This window comes from Xiphophorus hellerii, chromosome 12, assembly GCF_003331165.1.
Source record: "Xiphophorus hellerii strain 12219 chromosome 12, Xiphophorus_hellerii-4.1, whole genome shotgun sequence".
In the NCBI taxonomy this organism is placed as follows: domain Eukaryota; kingdom Metazoa; phylum Chordata; class Actinopteri; order Cyprinodontiformes; family Poeciliidae; genus Xiphophorus; species Xiphophorus hellerii.
In genome coordinates, this window is record NC_045683.1 from 1,783,896 (window position 1) to 1,804,091 (window position 20,196).

Sequence of the window (20,196 nt, forward strand, 5' to 3'; positions counted from 1 at the left end):
TATATTCCAACAATTTATTTCTTGCGTTTATGATTATTAAATTTTACAGATAATTAAAACTCAATATTGTGTCTAAAACAAAGTAGAACACTGTGAAAAAAGTTATTAAATTTTTGAAGGCATAAATACTGGCGAGTTGATTACTGACAAGATGCAGTTTGATGAGTAAAAAGTGTGTGTGTGTCCAGTTCTTCACACTCTGAAACAAGAAACAAGCAGTTTGAGTGGAAACCGTGTTGCTGCCCCCTGCTGTGAAACTGGGGAAATGATCAGATGCTTTCAACGTCTCAACTGCATTGTCTGATGGAAATCTGTTTATCAAAAATGTGCTGTGATTAATTTACAAGTTTTTAAAGTTGATCAGACAGAATGAGGATTATTTCATACTCATCATCAGCAGACAGACGTGAGTCCAGCTGCAAACGTTTTGTAAAGCAAACGGAATCCAAGAAAGCATAAAAATATACATTTAATATATCATTTTTAACTTTCTTCATAAATATTAATGGACAAAACAAAGTTAATTTTTTCCCCGTTTTTACGCCTATTTATGAAAAGTCTGCATCAGCCTAAAAACCTGAGACCTCCTTATGAAATGTTTTATTAGAGATTAGTTTTAATGCCGGGTCACAGTGGATATTTTAGGCTCATATAAACTCGTTAAAGGGTCTCTGGTTGTTTTGGAGTTTGATTTGATTCTAGTTTCATTATTTAGTTTTTTATTTAGATTAAATCAGTTTTGTTTCTGTTTTTCTTTGGTTCAGTTCTTAGTGATTCTAGTTTATTTCTCATGTCTAGTTATTCTTAGTTACTCTAATTTAATTATGTTTTAGTGTTGCTTTACTGTTACATTCATTTCCTCGCCGCTGCACCTCTCTCTCTCCCCTCTAACCCTGAAAGGGTTAATCAGGGTTAATCAGTTAGCCAATGAGCTAACTCCTTCCAGAGTTCAGCCTCCCAGGACTTGTGCACCTTTTCTCCTCTCGCTCCTCGCCGGTTCCTCCCGTTCTCGCCCCGTTGATTCCCTGCTGCTCCTCTCCTTGGATTTATGGTTTTGTTCTTCTCTGGCTCCCTTCGTTCTCTGAGATTTTTATAATCATCTTTTTTTATCCTCTTTCTTTCATTAAATCTTCAACTCTGCTTGACATCTCAGCCTGCTGCGTTTGGATCCATCAGCAGACACTCCAGGCCTTTTCTAGATGCCTCAGGAATACATTCTGGGAAAACTGAGTCAACAGAATATACAGAGAAACATTTAAAACTATTTTTACTGTCTCCTGAGAAAACAAAGTTAACTTTAAGGTATAAATGTCCTTTGATAAATGTTCTCTGTTTGCTCTCTGATCTGTTTAAGCCTCTGAAAAATAAGCGTAATGAGCTGCTAACAAATGAAACCAATAGTTAAATGGGTTTTAAAAAATATTCTTTTTTATTTCATAAGAAGTGAAAATGGACAAACCTTATTTTTAAACACTGATTTTATACAAACCGAAGACACCAATGACGAATAAAAACATTGGACTTGGTGTTCCCTCGCCCGGACGCAGGTCACCGGGGCCCCACTCCGTAGCCAGGCCTGGAGGGGGGGCACGATGGCGAGCGTCTGGTGGCCGGGCTTTAACCCATGGAGCCCGGCCGGGCTCAGCCCGAAGAGGAAACATGGGTCCCCCCTCCCATGGGCCCACCACCTGTGAGAGGGGCCAAAGGGGTCGGGTGCAGTGTGGGATGGGTGGCAGCAGAGGGAGGGGACCCTGGCGATCCGATCCTCGGTTGCAGAAGCTCTTGGGACGTGGAATGTCACCTCTCTGGTGGGGAAGGAGCCGGAGCTAGTGTGTGAGGTCGAGAGGTTCCGGCTAGAAATAGTCGGTCTCACCTCGACGCATGGCTCTGGTTCTGGAACCAGCCTCCTTGAGAGGGGCTGGACATACTTCCACTCTGGAGTTGCCCAAGGTGAGAGGCGTCGGGCAGGAGTGGGCATACTTGTTGCTCCCCATCTCGGCGCCTGTACGTTGGGGTTTACTCCGGTGAACGAGAGGGTAGCCTCCCTCCGCCTACGGGTGGGGGGACGGGTCCTGACTGTAGTTTGTGCTTACGGGCCGAACGACAGTTCAGATTACCCACACTTTTTGGAGTCCTTAGAGGGGGTACTGGAGAGTGCCCCTCCTGGGGACTCCCTTGTTCTACTGGGGGACTTCAACGCTCACGTGGGCAACGACAGTGAGACCTGGAGGGGCGTGGTTGGGAGGAACGGCCCCCCCGATCTGAACTCGAGCGGTGTTCTGTTGTTGGACTTCTGTGCTCGTCATGGATTGTCCATAACGAACACCATGTTCAGGCATAAGGGTGTTCATATGTGCACTTGGCACCAGGGCACCCTAGGCCGCAGTTCGATGATCGACTTTGTCATCGTTTCATCGGATCTGCGGCCGTATGTCTTGGACACTCGGGTGAAGAGAGGTGCGGAGCTGTCCACTGACCACTACCTGGTGGTGAGTTGGCTCCGGTGGTGGGGGAGGAAGCCGGTCAGACCTGGCAGGCCCAAACATGTTGTGAGGGTCTGCTGGGAACGTCTGGCGGAATCCCCTGTGAGACGGAGCTTTAACTCCCATCTCCGGCAAAACTTCGAACACGTCCCGGGGGAGGTGGGGGACATGGAGTCTGAGTGGACCGTGTTCCGTGCCTCCATTGTCGAGGCGGCCGATCGGAGCTGTGGCCGCAAGGTTGTCGGTGCCTGTCGCGGAGGCAACCCTCGAACCCGTTGGTGGACACCTTCGGTGAGGGATGCCGTCAGGCTGAAGGAGGAGTCCTATTGGGCCTTTTTGGCCTGTGGGACTCCGGAAGCAGCTGATGGGTACCGGCGGGCGTAGCGGCATGCGGCTCAGGCGGTTGCTGAGGCAAAAACTCGGGCGTGGGAGGAGTTTAGAGAGGCCATGGAGAAAGACTTCCGTACGGCTTCGAAGCGATTCTGGTCCACCATCCGGCGTCTCAGGGGGGGGAAGCAGTACGGCACCAACACTGTTTATAGTGGGGATGGTGTGCTGCTGACCTCTACTCGGGACGTTGTGGGCCGGTGGGCAGAGTACTTCGAAGACCTCCTCAATCCCACCAACATGCCTTCTATTGAAGAAGCTGAGCCTGGGGACTCTGGGTTGGGCTCTCCAATCTCTGGGGACGAGGTCGCCGAGGTGGTTGAGAAGCTCCTTGGTGGCAAGGCTCCGGGGGTGGATGAGATCCGCCCGGAGTTCCTTAAGGCTCTGGATGTTGTAGGGTTGTGTTGGCTGACGCGACTCTGCAATATCGCATGGACATCGGGGGCAGTTCCCCTGGACTGGCAGACCGGGGTGGTGGTCCCCCTGTTCAAAAAGGGGGACCGGAGGGTGTGCTCCAATTATAGAGGGGTCACACTCTTAAGCCTCCCTGGCAAGGTCTATTCAGGGGTCCTGGAGAGGAGGGTCCGTCGGATAGTCGAACCTCGGATTCAGGAAGAGCAGTGTGGTTTTCGTCCTGGTCGTGGAACACTGGACCAGCTCTACACCCTCGGCAGGGTCCTGGAGGGTGCATGGGAGTTCGCCCAACCAGTCTACATGTGTTTTGTGGACTTGGAGAAGGCGTTCGACCGTGTCCCTCGGGGAGCCCTGTGGGGGGTTCTCCGGGAGTATGGGGTACCGGGCCCTTTGATACGGGTTGTCAGGTCCCTGTATGACCGGTGTCAGAGTCTGGTCCGCATTGCTGGCAGTAAGTCGGGCTCGTTTCCGGTGAGAGTTGGACTCCGCCAGGGCTGCCCTTTGTCACCGATTTTGTTCATTACTTTCATGGACAGAATTTCTAGGCGCAGCCAAGGTGTTGAGGGGATCCGATTTGGTGGCCTTAGGATCTCGTCTCTGCTTTTTGCAGACGATGTGGTCCTACTGGCCTCATCAGGCCATGATTTGCAGCTCTCGCTGGAGCGGTTCGCAGCCGAGTGTGAAGCGGCCGGGATGGGGATCAGTGCCTCCAAATCCGAGGCCATGGTCTTGAGCCGGAAAAGGGTAGAGTGCCTTCTCCGGGTCAAGGGGGGTGTCCTGCCCCAGGTGGAGGAGTTCAAGTATCTCGGGATCTTGTTCACGAATGAGGGAAGAAGGGAGCGGGAGATCGACAGGCGGATTGGCGCAGCGTCTGCTGTCAAGCGGGCGCTGTACCGGTCCGTCGTGGTGAAGAGAGAGCTGAGCCAAAAAGCGAGGCTCTCGATTTACCGGTCGATCTACGTTCCCACCCTCATCTATGGTCATGAGCTTTGGGTCATGACCGAAAGAACGAGATCGCGGATACAAGCGGCCAAAATGGGTTTTCTCCGTAGGGTGGCTGGGCTCTCCCTTAGAGATAGGGTGAGAAGCTCAGTCATCCGGGAGGGACTCAGAGTAGAGCCGCTGCTCCTTCACATCGAGAGGAGCCAGTTGAGGTGGCTCGGGAATCTGGTCAGGATGCCTCCTGGACGCCTCCCTGGTGAGGTGTTCCGGGCACGTCCCACCGGGAGGAGGCCCCGGGGAAGACCCAGGACACGCTGGAGGGACTATGTCTCTCGGCTGGCCTAGGAACGCCTCGGGATTCCCCCGGAAGAGGTAGAAGAAGTGGCCGGGGAGAGGGAAGTCTGGGCCTCCCTTCTGAAGCTGCTACCCCCGCGACCCGACCTCGGATAAGCGGAAGAAGATGGATGGATGGATGGATGGATTTTATACATTTTGAAAAGGAGTTCATGTTATAATTGATGATCAATAATTAAAACACCAAATTCATTTTCATTGCTTACAAGCTTTATTAATGCCAAATAAATTGCATAGAATAGCTCACAGGATACATTCATAAACTTTAAAGCTTGTCTGTTTCTAGATCAACTTTAAATGAGATGATAGTTAATAAAAATGTTGTGGGTTTTTATCAGAATTGCATATAAAGTCACTCCTTTGACTAATCGCATGGTTACAGTTTCAAAGAGTATGAATAAAAAAGCATAAATGAAGCTGAAGCTCTGCTGGTAAAGTCATGCTAACTTTACTTCAGGAGGTTTTCACTCTCCAAATATCCTACATCATGTTGTTGTAGGATGAAGCGTTTGGAGTTGGACAAAGGTTTACATTTTTCAACTTCAGCCTCAATGTCTCCAACTTGGACTCCGTGATAATTTCCAGAGATGGTAACTGATCTGGTCTCTCCGTCTTCATAGGTTCGCTTGAGGACGGCGGTGAAGGGAACGTCCATCTTGTACTGATAACCAACCATCTTTACTTTGCAGCTGTGGTTTGGTGGTACGGTAAGCTGTAAAGACACAGAGTGGGAGACCTGCTCTGTCCAGGTATTTCCACCTGAGAATGTATGAGTCATCCCTGCATTGATTTCAATATTTCCACTCACAATGCCGGGAATTCCTGTAGTGATGGTCGTTTTTACACCGACAGTGATGGAGGAGCTGATGTCCCACCGTCTCACATCTGTGGTTGTCTTAGTCAGAGAAACTGTTTTTGTCACAGGATTGAGGGCATGGTTGGTAGTAGTAGAGCTTTGGAGGGTTTTTGGAGGTTCTTTCAAAATTTTAGCTTGATTTGTGTGATATTTGACATCAGAGATGAGATCGTCTTCAGCCTTCATGTGGGTCAGAACCTCATAGTACCGGTACCAATACTCACTTCCCTCCCAGGGGAGATAAAAACATTTATCTTTCGGATCAACCTTCCCCAATCCGTACTTGTTCTTCCCTACATACATTTCCTCACTGGAGCAGGTTCTAACTGAATTCTGTGGAACAGAACCATAAGAACCTTCCTTCCACTGCAAGATCTCAAAATTATCTTCATTCACCAGGACTTGAAAAGAGGAGGAACGATGCTCTTTTTTTTTACTTGGGTAGTGGCAGTAAGAGCCTTTGCTGGGGTTGTAAAAACCAGAATTGCATCTGACTTTACAGATGTAGTCGATTCGATCAGCGTAGCTGTTCTGAATGGAAACGGATCCATTTGGAGGGGAACCATTCCATTCTTTCCATCGAAGTTTTCCTGTATTACCGAACTCTGGGAGCGTCAAGTTAACTGGGATTTTCTGTCTGAACGGAGCAGAAGTCAGAACACGTCGGATTATTGAGACAGACACGTTAGCTCTGATCTCAGCAACATCATCTGCTGGATCTGGTTTCAGGAAGGAAACTGTGAAAGACAAAGACTAGTTAGGATTTTTACTGTTGGTTTTAAAGATGTTTTAGCCTTTAATTGTTGACAGATTTCTCTATTGTTTAATCCAGAAACAAGAAAAGAATCAAATTTTTATTCTAAGGTTCAACTCTCCTCCCTCGTACCGTTTTCATCTGGTGGCTGGTTCCTCTCCACATGCTGAGCACTGGGTGAGGACGCAACCAGCAGCAACAGCAACGGCAACTAAGAGGAGCAGAAATCAAAGTTATCAGGTATAATCGTAATATAATACAGCCTTCCAGCAAATGCAGCAAACATGCAGCTGCAGCAAATGGTAAAGTCTTTCCTCTTGTGTCTTTTTGTTTGCTAATTATTTTAGGAATAATAAAAATCCAGTCAACGATTCAACTTGAAACCTGCTGAGAAAACGTTGCAAAAACTGTTTAAGGTTCAGAATTCGATTAATTTTAAATGTCACACAAATTAGTTTCTAAAACACATTTATTTAGTGTAGAAAATTGTAACAAATTCTGATTATTTTTATTATTTATAGATGTTTTTTCTGAACTGAAGGTAGTCATTTAATGAGGTTTATGATGCATGAACAGAACGCTGTAGATCAATAAACAAACTGGCATCAAAATTACAATGAGTCAAATAGAAAGCAGATTTTATATTATTTAAAAGCTGCCAACCTGACCACAAGGTAACACACAGTTCTGTAATCGCTCATCTTTTAGCTTCACTCACCAAACCCAAACCCAGTTCCTGCCAACATGCAGAGTCAAGAAATTACTCAACTGATACTGTATGAAATGATACTCCTTTGGCAAAAGAACAATAAAAAAAATTATCTGCACAGAAAATAATTACAAAGATAAATAGATAAAATAAATACTCTAGAGTTAGATGCCAGAAAAAACTGCTAAAGTAAGTTTAGTTAGTTTATTTTACTAATTTCAGCTGTAAAAACAGGTTGGAAAGAAGTCAATCTTTTATGTCAATAATGCTCCTATTTATTCATTTATTTAAATAGAAACAAAAACTCCAATGACAGTTTCTGCATCAGCTTTTGTTAATATTATTATTCCATGTCTCAAAAGTCTCAACCTGAATGATTGATAAACAGTTTTTCAGATCTTTGTCTGGATTCCAGGTTTTTAATCGATGGACTTCTTATCTTCTCTTGGTTTTAACTTTTAAAACACTTGTCTCCAAACGGTAAATTATTAATAATTATTATTTTCACTTCTTGGTTAAAGGTACACTCAGCTGTCCACTTTTATACTACTTATTATAAGGTTTATTGTTTAGCAGAGTTTTAAAATGACTGTTTTTGGTGAAAAGTACAACAGATTGTTTTTACTTTACCATTTCTGTCCGTGTTGGTCGACTTCAGAGCAGCAGAGCAACAGCAGAAACTGTAGATAACAGAGACGAGTCAGTTTTAGTTACAATCCAAAAATAATAACACTAATCTAATCATCTAAAACCAGATTAGTTTAAAATCATAATGATGGTCTAATATATTATTTGAGAGAACAGAGTTAAGAAAGTGAACATTTGACCTGATTTGCTGAAGAGTCGTTGACCAGCTGACGAGTTCTCAGGTCTTGGTTTTTTCAGTGGGTGAAATAAACCTGCAGGTTTGTTTTAGATGTAGAAATGGTTTCATCTCAGCCTGACGCTTCTTTAATATCTGATTATCTGAAGGAGGATTTTTCTAAAGAGCCTATCAGAGCTTAATTCAACTCACACAACACCAAATAAAGACACGACTCCTGCAGACACTCAGGATTGGTTGTTGGTTGTTACCAGCCTCCTCAGGGTGTTTGAGGTGAATTTATTGCGTTATGTTTAATTATTACTGAATATTTTTATTTTGCATTAACACATCTTATGAATTAAACTGAAGCAGATAATTGTATGAACCCATCACATTGTTTTCTCAATGACATTAAATCAGACAAAACTATTCCAGTTTTAGTTCAGCTATAAATATATATTTTCTAAATATTTACATATTAGTGGTTATTAGTTTGTACACTCACACACGCCATTTAATCTTTGTAGACAGAAACTTGAAGTGACTTCACCACATCCTTACCACAAAGTTGTGATGTCTACAGAACTACAAACTTCCTGCTTTCTTGACCAAACATTATGATCAGTATCATTAAACTCGTTATGTATTATTTCTTATGTTATTGTTTTAGAAGTTCATATATTATAACAAACTGCATGAACATTATGAAGTTGCTGAGCAGAAAGTGTGAAAGAAAACATGAGTTGCTAAGTCAGCCACGGTTTAAATCAGTGCTCCCCAACCTTTTTATTTCCGCGGACCGTTTAAGACTTGGCAATGTTGCTGCGGCCTGGAGGGGGGCGTCAGATAATGCTTCTGCATGTTGGTGCTCACGCTAAAAACTTTTTTTTTCTTTGCCCCAATTTTCCCTTTACGACAATCTTACAACGTCCTGCAGTGTGTTAGTTGGTGGTGTGTTGAATATGGCCGATTTTAGACTTTGTCTTGGCCCGATTATCGCAGCCTGTGGGGTTTTTCCCTGACTGGGAGGGAACTATTTGTACAAAACTCAAACTCAAAAAACTTAAAACTTAAAGGTGATCAAAACAAAAGGTGAATTCAACTCAAATAGTCACTGATGCACCGTGGGTTCTGGCTTACGGTGTCCAAAAAGATCAAAAAAGGTCAAAATGCAGTTCTTTGTTTTATTTCACTGTTCAGGCAAAACAGGTTACAGGCTTCACAGGATTCTGATTCCTGCACCGGTTCTGTTACTGATTGACTGACAACTGATGACAAACTGGCTGACTGGGACTGAGACTGGGACTTAGACTGAGACTGGGACTGGGACGGAGACTGGGACTGGGACTGGGACTGAGACTGGGACTGACACTGGGACTGGGACTGACACTGGGACTGGGACTGACACTGGGACTGGGACTGACACTGGGACTGAGACTGACACTGGGACTGGGACTGAGACTGGGACTGACACTGGGACTGGGACTGACACTGGGACTGGGACTCAGACTAGGACTGACACTGGGACTGGGACTGGGACGGAGACTGAGATTGGGACTGAGACTGGGACTGACACTGGGACTGGGACTGAGACTGGGACTGAGACTGGGACTGGGACTGAGACTGGGACTGACACTGGGACTGGGACTGGGACGGAGACTGAGACTGAGACTGGGACTGAGACTGACACTGGGACTGGGACTGAGACTGGGACTGACACTGGGACTGGGACGGAGACTGAGACTGAGACTGGGACTGAGACTGGGACTGGGACTGGGACGGAGACTGAGACTGGGACTGACACTGGGACTGGGACTGGGACGGAGACTGAGACTGAGACTGGGACTGAGACTGGGACTGGGACGGAGACTGAGACTGGGACTGAGACTGGGACTGAGACTGGGACTGACACTGGGACTGGGACTGAGACTAGGACTGACACTGGGACTGGGACTGGGACGGAGACTGAGATTGGGACTGAGACTGAGACTGGGACTGACACTGGGACTGGGACTGAGACTGGGACTGAGACTGGGACTGGGACTGAGACTGGGACTGACACTGGGACTGGGACTGGGACGGAGACTGAGACTGAGACTGGGACTGGGACTGACACTGGGACTGGGACTGGGACTGAGACTGGGACTGACACTGGGACTGGGACTGGGACGGAGACTGAGACTGGGACTGACACTGGGACTGGGACTGAGACTGGGACTGACACTGGGACTGGGACTGAGACTGGGACTGACACTGGGACTGGGACTGGGACGGAGAATGAGACTGAGACTGGGACTGACACTGGGACTATATACAGTATGTTTATTATATGTGGTTAAGTTTATTCAAATGTTAACTACGAAAAATCAGAATAACTCGCCTCCAAATCATAGAGCAGCAAATAGAGCAGCTGCTCCGTCCGTCTTTCATCAAACTGCTTTTCTTTTTGTTTCGTCTTTGTGGCTCATTCATTAAAATGAGCCACAAACTGTCACTGCTGCTTCTGCTTCGTCATGTTTAATTATTCTAAATTCATGTTTGGTATGTTTTTGGGTTTTACTGAATTTTCTTCTGGAATCGGGATGTTCTGAGTGGAACCGGTTCTGTGGTGTGTTGCTCCTGGACTCACGAACCGGCCGAACCTGTTGGACTTTCATCGGCTCTGTGGTCACAGAGGTTTGGAAAATCGGCCCACAATCCTTAAATCATCCACCACAAAGATACTGAAGAAAACACCAAGACAGCTTACATGAGGCGTTCATGTCTGCAGGAATAAATTTCATTTTCTCCTGGGAATTTAACCGTTTTTAAAACATAGTATACTACTACACCTCATAAATTAAAATACTGCATAGAAGTGTAATATCTCAGTAAGTAAAACTCACATTACATAGAATCATCAGACATACTGATATATTCCAACAATTTATTTCTTGCGTTTATGATTATTAAATTTTACAGATAATTAAAACTCAATATTGTGTCTAAAACAAAGTAGAACACTGTGAAAAAAGTTATTAAATTTTTGAAGGCATAAATACTGGCGAGTTGATTACTGACAAGATGCAGTTTGATGAGTAAAAAGTGTGTGTGTGTCCAGTTCTTCACACTCTGAAACAAGAAACAAGCAGTTTGAGTGGAAACCGTGTTGCTGCCCCCTGCTGTGAAACTGGGGAAATGATCAGATGCTTTCAACGTTTCAACTGCATTGTCTGATGGAAATCTGTTTATCAAAAATGTGCTGTGATTAATTTACAAGTTTTTAAAGTTGATCAGACAGAATGAGGATTATTTCATACTCAACATCATCAGCAGACAGACGTGAGTCCAGCTGCAAACGTTTTGTAAAGCAAACGTAATCCAAGAAAGCATAAAAATATACATTTAATATATCATTTTTAACTTTCTTCATAAATATTAATGGACAAAACAAAGTTAATTTTTTCCCCGTTTTTACGCCTATTTATGAAAAGTCTGCATCAGCCTAAAAACCTGAGACCTCCTTATGAAATGTTTTATTAGAGATTAGTTTTAATGCCGGGTCACGGTGGATATTTTAGGCTCATATAAACTCGTTAAAGGGTCTCTGGTTGTTTTGGAGTTTGATTTGATTCTAGTTTCATTATTTAGTTTTTTATTTAGATTAAATCAGTTTTGTTTCTGTTTTTCTTTGGTTCAGTTCTTAGTGATTCTAGTTTATTTCTCATGTCTAGTTATTCTTAGTTACTCTAATTTAATTATGTTTTAGTGTTGCTTTACTGTTACATTTGTTTCCTCGCCCCTGCACCTCTCTCTCTCTCCCCTCTAACCCTGAAAGGGTTAATCAGGGTTAATCAGTTAGCCAATCAGCTAACTCCTTCCAGAGTTCAGCCTCCCAGGACTTGTGCACCTTTTCTCCTCTCGCTCCTCGCCGGTTCCTCCCGTTCTCGCCCCGTTGATTCCCTGCCGCTTCTCTCCTTGGATTTATGGTTTTGTTCTTCTCTGGCTCCGTTCGTTCTCTGAGATTTTTATAATCATCTTTTTTTATCCTCTTTCTTTCATTAAATCTTCAACTCTACTTGACATCTCAGCCTGCTGCGTTTGGATCCATCAACAGACACTCCAGGCCTTTTCTAGATGCCTCAGGAATACATTCTGGGAAAACTGAGTCAACAGAATATACAGAGAAACATTTAAAACAATTTTTACTGTCTCCTGAGAAAACAAAGTTAACTTTAAGGTATAAATGTCCTTTGATAAATGTTCTCTGTTTGCTCTCTGATCTGTTTAAGCCTCTGAAAAATAAGCGTAATGAGCTGCTAACAAATGAAACCAATAGTTAAATGTGTTTTAAAAAATATTCTTTTTATTTCATAAGAAGTGAAAATGGACAAACCTTATTTTTAAACACTGATTTTATACATTTTGAAAAGGAGTTCATGTTATAATTGATGATCAATAATTAAAACACCAAATTCATTTTCATTGCTTGCAAGCTTTATTAATGCCAAATAAATTGCATAGAATAGCTCACAGGATACATTCATAAACTTTAAAGCTTGTCTGTTTCTAGATCAACTTTAAATGAGATGATAGTTAATAAAAATGTTGTGGGTTTTTATCAGAATTGCATATAAAGTCACTCCTTTGACTAATCGCATGGTTACAGTTTCAAAGAGTATGAATAAAAAAGCATAAATGAAGCTGAAGCTCTGCTGGTAAAGTCATGCTAACTTTACTTCAGGAGGTTTTCACTCTCCAAATATCCTACATCATGTTGTTGTAGGATGAAGCGTTTGGAGTTGGACAAAGGTTTACATTTTTCAACTTCAGCCTCAATGTCTCCAACTTGGACTCCGTGATAATTTCCAGAGATGGTAACTGATCTGGTCTCTCCGTCTTCATAGGTTCGCTTGAGGACGGCGGTGAAGGGAACGTCCATCTTGTACTGATAACCAACCATCTTTACTTTGCAGCTGTGGTTTGGTGGTACGATAAGCTGTAAAGACACAGAGTGGGAGATCTGCTCTGTCCAGGTATTTCCACCTGAGAACCTATGAGTCGTCTCTGCATTGATTTCAATATTTCCACTCACAACGCCGGGAATTCCTGCACTGATGGACTTTTTTACACCGACAGTGATGGAGGAGCTGATGTCCCACCGTCTCACATCTGTGGTTGTCTTAGTCAGAGTTACTGTTTTTGTCACAGGACTGAGGGCATGGTTGGTAGTAGTAGAGCTTTGGAGGGTTTTTGGAGGATCTTTGAAAATTTGAGCAGTTTTGATGTGATATTTGACATCAGAGATGAGATCTTCTTCAGCCTTCATGTGGGTCAGAACCTCATAGTACCGGTACCAATGCTCACTTCCCTCCCAGGGAAGATAAAAACATTGATCCTGTTGATCAACCTTACCCAGTCCGTACTTGTTCTTCCCTACATACATTTCCTCACTGGAGCAGGTTCTAATTGCATTCTGTGGAACAGAACCATAAGAACCTTCCTTCCACTCCAGGATCTGAAAATTATCTTCATTCACAAGGATTTGAAAGCTGGAGGAACGATGCTCTTCTTTTTTATTTGGGTAGTGGCAGTAAGAGCCTTTGCTGGGGTTGTAAAACCCAGAATTGCATCCGACTTTGCAGATGTAGTCGATTCGATCAGCGTAGCTGTTGTAAATAGAAATGGCTCCATTAGGAGGGGAACCCTGCCATTTTTCCCATCGCAGTTTTCCTGTATTACCAAACTCTGGGAGCGTCGAGTTAACTGGGCTTTTCTGTCTGAACGGAGCCGGAGACAGAACACGTCGGACGGTTGAGTAGTACAACTTAGCTTTGATTTTAGCAACATCATCTGCAGGATCTGGATTCACAGAGGAGACTGTGAAGAAAAAGAGTATTTATTTTTTTACTTTGTTTCTTGAGCTTTTGCCACATTTCGCTGTTTAATTCTAAGTTGAATGAAGTTCTTTGTTGTTTCTTTGCCAGAGGTGACATGCTAACTCCAACATCATCCCTCCAATAATCAAACATCAATTCTCATGAGGGCTCCACCATCTTACCCGTTTCATCCGGCGGCCGGTTCCTGTCCGGGTCCAGAGGACTGGCTGAGGACAGAACCAGCAGCAGCAGCAGCAGCAGCAACTGCAGCTGAAAGGAGCAGAAATCAAAGTTATTATCAGTTATAAACAGGATAAAATGTGACCCTGAAGAAAACAGCATCTTAACTCAATGAACCGTTTGGACAAGAATACACATAAATAAACAGGGCGGGGTTATTCTTGTACTTCCTTTAAAATTGATATACTGCATTAATATAAGGAACTTACAGGCGCTTCAAAGATTAGTTCCTCAAAAATGCATGAATTTCTCTCTTTCCATACACACACACCCACACACACACACACACACCCCACCCCCACCCCCACCCCACACACACACACACACGTTTGCGCAGCTATCTTTGCGGGAACTTTGCATTGACTTCCATTCATTTCTACAGCCTAAACCTTATCCTTACCTTTATCCTAACCCCATCCATTACATACCTAACCCTAACCAAAACTCAATTCACACCTTAGTCCTAAATCTGACCTCTGACCCAAAAACAGCGTTTCCCCTTGTGGGGACCAGGCTTCGGTCCCCACAAGGAGCAGTGAGTCCCCACAATGTAGTATGTCAGGAAAATGGTCCCCACAAGGTATTAGAAACAAACGCGCACACACACACGCCCACACACACAGTGTATTTCAAGATATTAAATGCAATAATTTCATACGTTGTTATGGAGCAACAGTCAGTGGATTTTATCACTGGAGACAAAATTAAATTTATTCATCTGCTTGATGTGTGATGGCACGATGTGGATTCTGTGTTCAGCTGTTTGAATATTAATTAAAATATATACAAATTAAATGTCATTATTATTACATTTTATTTTAATCTAAAAATATATGAGAAAATTATCACCAGATATTTTTGACGCCATCAGTCAAAATGACAGACAACAAAGATTTTGATTTATGTATTATTTATATGTTTTCAGACCTACACATGACCAGGTTTTGCTCATTGACATAAACAGCAGATATAAATTCTCACTTAGTGGTTAAAAACCCACAGAGTTTAACCGTTTGGATGTACAACGCTTAAATGATGTTGGTAGAAAAAGCTGGACTGTGACGGCGCAGCAGAGAAAAATGATTGAGAAACTTTAGGCATTTGACTCAAACGTGTTTAGATAGAAAGTTATCAAAATCATCCTTTTCTCAGTTAATCTGACAGGAAACATCACATTTTCATTGCATTCATGGATAAGAAATATAAATATTTTTGAAAGCTGACGGCCATACAGCCCCGGTGTCAGTAATTTATTTATGGATTACATTTTTTCAGAAGACTATTCATTATCAAAAGAATTAGCTTAGGTGTTTGGCTTGATTACTCATTTATTATTAATAAAATTTGTTTGGATACCATCATTCACACATTCATCTTATGAAGAAATTAATTTAATGCTACCAGACGACAAATAATGCAAATCCATAACAAAAAAAGCAGCTCCATCATTTTTTTGTAAATTATATTTTGTGTCTATAAAGTCTAATTTTGTCATCTTTGGATTTTCTAATTTGAACAATAAATAATTTTCAAATAATAAAAACATAATTCCAGATTTTTAATCAGTGAACCTAAAGCATACCTAGTTGTTTTTACATGTTTAAAACTTATTAAGCTATTATTTTTAATTTAATTTAATTATTATTTAAATTTTCTGGTTAAAAGGACCCCTGGTTGTTAGTTTATTTTACCATTTCTGTTCTCTGAGTTCTTCTTCACAGCGGTGGGACGACGGTGGTGATAACTGTAAATAACAGACACAAATCAGTTTCAGGTTCCATTCTAAAATATTACCAAATTAATCAACCAGTTATTGACCAAACCTAGATGGGTATTTGTTTTATCTAATACCAGATCCAGTTTAAAATCAAAACGATGGACTAATGTGTTATTTGAGTTAAGAAGGTGAACATCTTACCTGATTTAGAGGACTGATCAGCTGACAAGTTCTCAGGTCCTCATTTTTTCAGTCGGTGAAATAAACCTGCAGGTTTGTTTTAGATGTGGAAATGGTTTCATCTCAGCCTGACGCTTCTTTAATATCTGATTATCTCATGGAGGATTTTTTTAAAGAGCCTATCAGAGCTTAATTCAACTCACACAACACCAAATAAAGACATGACTCTTGCAGACACTCAGGATTGGTTGTTGGGGATTACCAGTTCCCTCCGAGTCCTTACAGTAATTATTCTGCATTTTATCTGAATATTGAAGCAGATAATTGCATGAACTCATCACCTTTATCTCTATACAACATTAAATCAGAATAAACTTTAATATAACATTAAATCAGACCTGAAAGACAGTTTCAGGTCATTTAGAGAGTTTTCTAAATATTCCTCAGATTCATAAGTTTCCATTTCCTGTTGGATTCAGTAGAATTTCCTTTAAACTGTGTGAATTTGGTCAAACATGTTGGGTTTTATTCCATGTGTCTTACATTAGTTTGTTATTGCTTTGTTGGTTCACACACATCATTTTAGCATTTTAAATATTCACTTTTTTGCCTTTAACGTAGACTTTATCTAATTTAGTGGTATGTTTTGAGTTATTATCCTCTTGGAAAAAAACATCTCTGCTGTTTTTCAACCTCCTGTCTTCAGATGTTGCTCCAACATTTCCACATCAACGTCTTTCCTTCTGATGCTAATTTATTAGATGCACCAGGCGCCTCATGCAGCAAATCACCCCTCATTCTACCACATCCGTACCACTAAGTAGTGATGTTCTCTGAAGCTTCCCCATTTTTCTCTAAACGTGTTGGTGATCATGAAGCTCTTCTTCACTGGTCTGAGCAACAGATCATAGATTATCACAAACTGCTTCTGGGCAGCAAGCTGACTTCACACATGAGGTGTGAAGTCAGTTCACATTCATTTTAATTACTAAAGTTTATCTGAAACCAAGCATTTTAAAAAAAATACTTTACCTTATTAAAACAGAATCAGAAAGCAGTGAATCGTATTAAACATTTTTTATGTCCTTTATCTCAGACTTTGCATTTCTAAATTCTTGACTCTTAAGACAAAAATTAAAACGTAGAACCTGTGGATGCAATGTTTGTAACACTTGGCCTGTCACATGAAATAAATAAAATATTAATCTTTAAATAACTGAAAAACATAGCTTTACTTATGGCAATGCTTTTTTATAGATATGCTCTTTCAATTTTAGGCCTGATTGAGGAATAATTTTGAAAACTGATTAAAACACGTCAGTGACGGCGTTACACCGATCAGGAAAACATCTCAGGGAATTTGCAGAATGTTTGGTCCAATCAGGTTCTGTTCTTGGATTGAGTCCTGTTCCATAAATGGATATGTATAAACAAAAAATATTAATAAGGTTTAATAAACTCCAATTTAAATGGGATTTAACATAAAGGTTGCTTTGTACTTGTTTGGCTGAAACATGTTGCTAGTCAACTCTACAATTAGGCAATATGAACCATTAGCTTGATGTGCTACACTATGACTACTTTGGTAAACAGGTCACATGTGGGGTACCTCAGGGCTGTATTCTTGAGCCATTTTTATTCAATATTTTTATGATCCCTTTAGCTCAGAATATCATACTGATAACAAAAAACCTTGATCATACTTAACTACAGTCCCTCATTTGGTTTGTCCAAAATATCCATAAGCAGATTGGTTACTTCTGCCTTTTCAGTTAATACAGAAAAGACAGAAGTTCTTGTTTCAGCCTAAAATATGTCATGGATTCTGACCTGAAGTTTATCAACCAAACAAAGTCTTTCAATAATTCAGCAGCTGTTTCCTTAAACACATTCCCAGAATAAAGAGTTTTCTATTTAATCAGGACAAAGAAAAACTGCTGCAGGTTTTTATTTTCACCAGGTTAACCAGCAGCTGCTGCTGTCTGAGTCCTGACCAACACCAGGAACATGGATTACATTACAGCAGCTCTTGAATCGCTGCAGTGGTTCCCTGTGTGTAACAGCTCTGTTCATCCATAACTGACCTGTTCAAACCAGCTGAAAAATGAGATCATTTCAGTCTATTTCTGTTTAATCTGTTCAAACCTCTGAAAAAAGGATAGTTTATAAATTAACCCAACAGCTAACTGATGACTCTGTTTTAAAATCTAGTGCTTAGTGGAGAATGGGGTTTGTACTGACATGAAACAGATGCCTCATTTCGAAACTTTTGTCATTTTACACAACAACAAATTAAGAGAGAGGAGTTCATGTTGGTTTGGCACAAAAACTATTTTATTTTCAGTGATTTTAAGTTTTATTAAAGCCAAAGAAATTGCATAGAATAGCTCACAGGGTACACTGATAAGACTGTATTTTTACAGGACTCAGTCATCTTTAAATAAGATGATTTTAACAAAAATACTTTTGTCTGAATTTCATAAAAAGCCACTCTTTTGAGTATTCACAATTATAGATTTTTGGATGATATCTTTAGAAATATAATCTTTTCCCTGCTCATAATAATTTCAATATTTATTCACTTGTATGTAGTGGTAATAAAATAGCAAATCATGGGTAAGTGAGTTTTAACATCACAGTTTGATATGTTTTTAATACATTTAAATAAAAATAACTAAAAAAGAATGATTTACTCTGTAGTGGCCAACGGATGGTAAGATTCCTTGTCCGTAATGTTTTTTATTTATTGTTACCATTTTAAAAAGTTGGTCCTATATAAGTGACTAAGTTTGATCCCATCATTTAATATAAGCATTAAACAATAATAAAACCTGGGAAATGGTTGAAATTGTCGTTGAGGAAGATTTTCAGATAACTTTCCCCAAATCTGATTTTAAATGTTTGGAGATGTTTTGAGGGTTCAAAAAGACTCTTCCTTTACTTTCCATCCACAGCCACGCTGCCACTGTAAAACAATTCAGTTAACAAAAGGAAACCTGGAGGTGTAGGTATTATTCATCATAATCTGATCAATCAAAAGGCTTGTACTGGAAATATCCTGTATGACTAAATACACCGTTACACCCTACTAAGTTATTTCCACCTGAGAACTTATAAGTCGTCTCTGCACTGATTTCAATATTTCCACTCACAATGCTGGGAATTCCTGCACTGATGGTCGTTCTTACACCGAAGCCAATGGAGGAGCTGATGTCCCACCGTCTCTCATCTGTGGTTGTCTTAGTCAAAGAAACTATTTTCTTCACAGGATTGCGGCGTCTGTTGGTAGTGGTAGAGCGCTGGATGGTTGTGGGAAGCCCTTTTCTAAATGCTCGGCTGTAAACAGGATTCAGTCTGAATGCTCGGCTGTAAACAGGATTCAGTCTAAATGCTCGGCTGTAAACAGGATTCAGTCTAAATGCTCGGCTGTAAACAGGATTCAGTCTGAATCAAAGCAGGACTGCAGGCCAGACGGGTTGAGGTCATACAGCTCGTTTTGCTGCTCTTGTTGCACGCCTCGTCTTTTCACACATGCAGATGCAAATACACCCTTTACATAGAGCAGATGCAGAAATGTTTATTTTTTTTACCTCACTGTTGTTTTCCCGCCTTCATCGCAGACCGAGACCAGACTAAAGAGTTTAAATGAATCCAGGTTCTGGATGCAGAATTCATCTTACTTTCTCCTGCTGCTGCATTTTGCCCCAACATGCCACCATAAGATGCCAGATCAACTTCTTCCTGCAAGCAGAAAACATTTGAGCTTTTCAGGAAGTTGAGTGATTGCAGTTTAGGGAACCGAATCCTTTCAGACGTCTTGTGGTTGAAACAAGTCACGAGAACTTTGTAAAGAAAAAAGTACAAAATAAATGAATTGAATACACAAAATAACTTTAGTTATTGTGGTTTTTTTTACAATTCTGTATCTTTTTAGTCAGGTAATGAAAGATGAAAACTAAATCCTGCTTATAGACCATTTCAAAAGCACAATGTTTCTGATTATCCCCCTAAATGCTAAATTATTGAATCAATGAGTTCAACAACAAAAATATTTATTGTTTTTAATCTGTTTTTCTGGTTATTCAACCATCAAGTTGGTGAAAAGTACTAAGTGTTTCAGGAACTTCTGATCATTCCTGGAACTCCTTTGGAAATGTAGATTCTGATATTAGCGCCAGTGTCTGTGCTATTGCTACATGTTTAGCATTGAGATGCTATTTTAGGCTTGAATAGCTTCACTGAAAGCCTAAATCCTTTTAGCACAACTGGAACACAACCAGTTAAATTAAACATACTTTATTGATCCCAAAGGGAAATGAAATATTTTAAACAATTCCATAGGCCCCGACACATTTAGATATGTATTATTTTCACGTAATTATCACATATCAAATATTTATTTGATACTTTATTTCTTTATTCATTGGAATGTATGACCTTTGGCCTATATTCTCCACCTGCCCAATATAAGGAGGAAATGCACGTTGTCTGCCGCGA

General features: G+C 41.3%; 2 protein-coding genes across 4 annotated transcripts; both read right to left on the reverse strand.

Annotated features, from left to right (window-relative positions):
* Positions 1-4,768: 4,768 nt before the first annotated feature.
* LOC116729243 (natterin-3-like) lies at positions 4,769-8,071 on the reverse strand. Its single transcript, XM_032577636.1, has 4 exons — positions 7,727-8,071; positions 7,530-7,579; positions 6,323-6,401; positions 4,769-6,173 (listed from the first exon to the last, which is right to left on the reverse strand). The coding sequence occupies exons 2-4, from the start codon at positions 7,530-7,532 to the stop codon at positions 5,029-5,031; spliced, it is 1,227 nt and encodes a 408-aa protein (XP_032433527.1). The 5' UTR covers positions 7,533-7,579; positions 7,727-8,071; the 3' UTR covers positions 4,769-5,028.
* Positions 8,072-12,158: 4,087 nt separating this feature from the next.
* Positions 12,159-19,431, reverse strand: LOC116729175 (natterin-3-like). Of its 3 annotated transcripts, XM_032577546.1 has the most exons (5): positions 19,290-19,431; positions 15,721-19,035; positions 15,494-15,546; positions 13,745-13,832; positions 12,159-13,563 (listed from the first exon to the last, which is right to left on the reverse strand). In XM_032577546.1, the coding sequence occupies exons 3-5, from the start codon at positions 15,494-15,496 to the stop codon at positions 12,419-12,421; spliced, it is 1,236 nt and encodes a 411-aa protein (XP_032433437.1). In that variant the 5' UTR covers positions 15,497-15,546; positions 15,721-19,035; positions 19,290-19,431; the 3' UTR covers positions 12,159-12,418. The 3 variants fall into 3 exon arrangements, with proteins under 3 accessions (XP_032433437.1, XP_032433436.1, XP_032433435.1); XM_032577545.1 differs by having other exon boundaries at positions 15,721-19,431; XM_032577544.1 differs by lacking the exons at positions 15,494-15,546; positions 15,721-19,035; positions 19,290-19,431 and having other exon boundaries at positions 13,745-14,018.
* Positions 19,432-20,196: the final 765 nt, after the last annotated feature.

Excerpts from the sequence above, each read along its gene's own strand:
- LOC116729243 (XM_032577636.1), bottom strand. Across the intron at positions 6,174-6,322 it reads CCAGCCACCAGATGAAAACG|TTTCCTTCCTGAAACCAGAT; the intron begins GTACGAGGGAGG and ends TGTCTTTCACAG.
- LOC116729175 (XM_032577544.1), bottom strand. The coding sequence starts at position 13,904 with ATGCTGTTTTCTTCAGGGTCACATTTTATCCTGTTTATAACTGATAAT. Across the intron at positions 13,564-13,744 it reads CCGGCCGCCGGATGAAACGG|TCTCCTCTGTGAATCCAGAT; the intron begins GTAAGATGGTGG and ends TTTTCTTCACAG.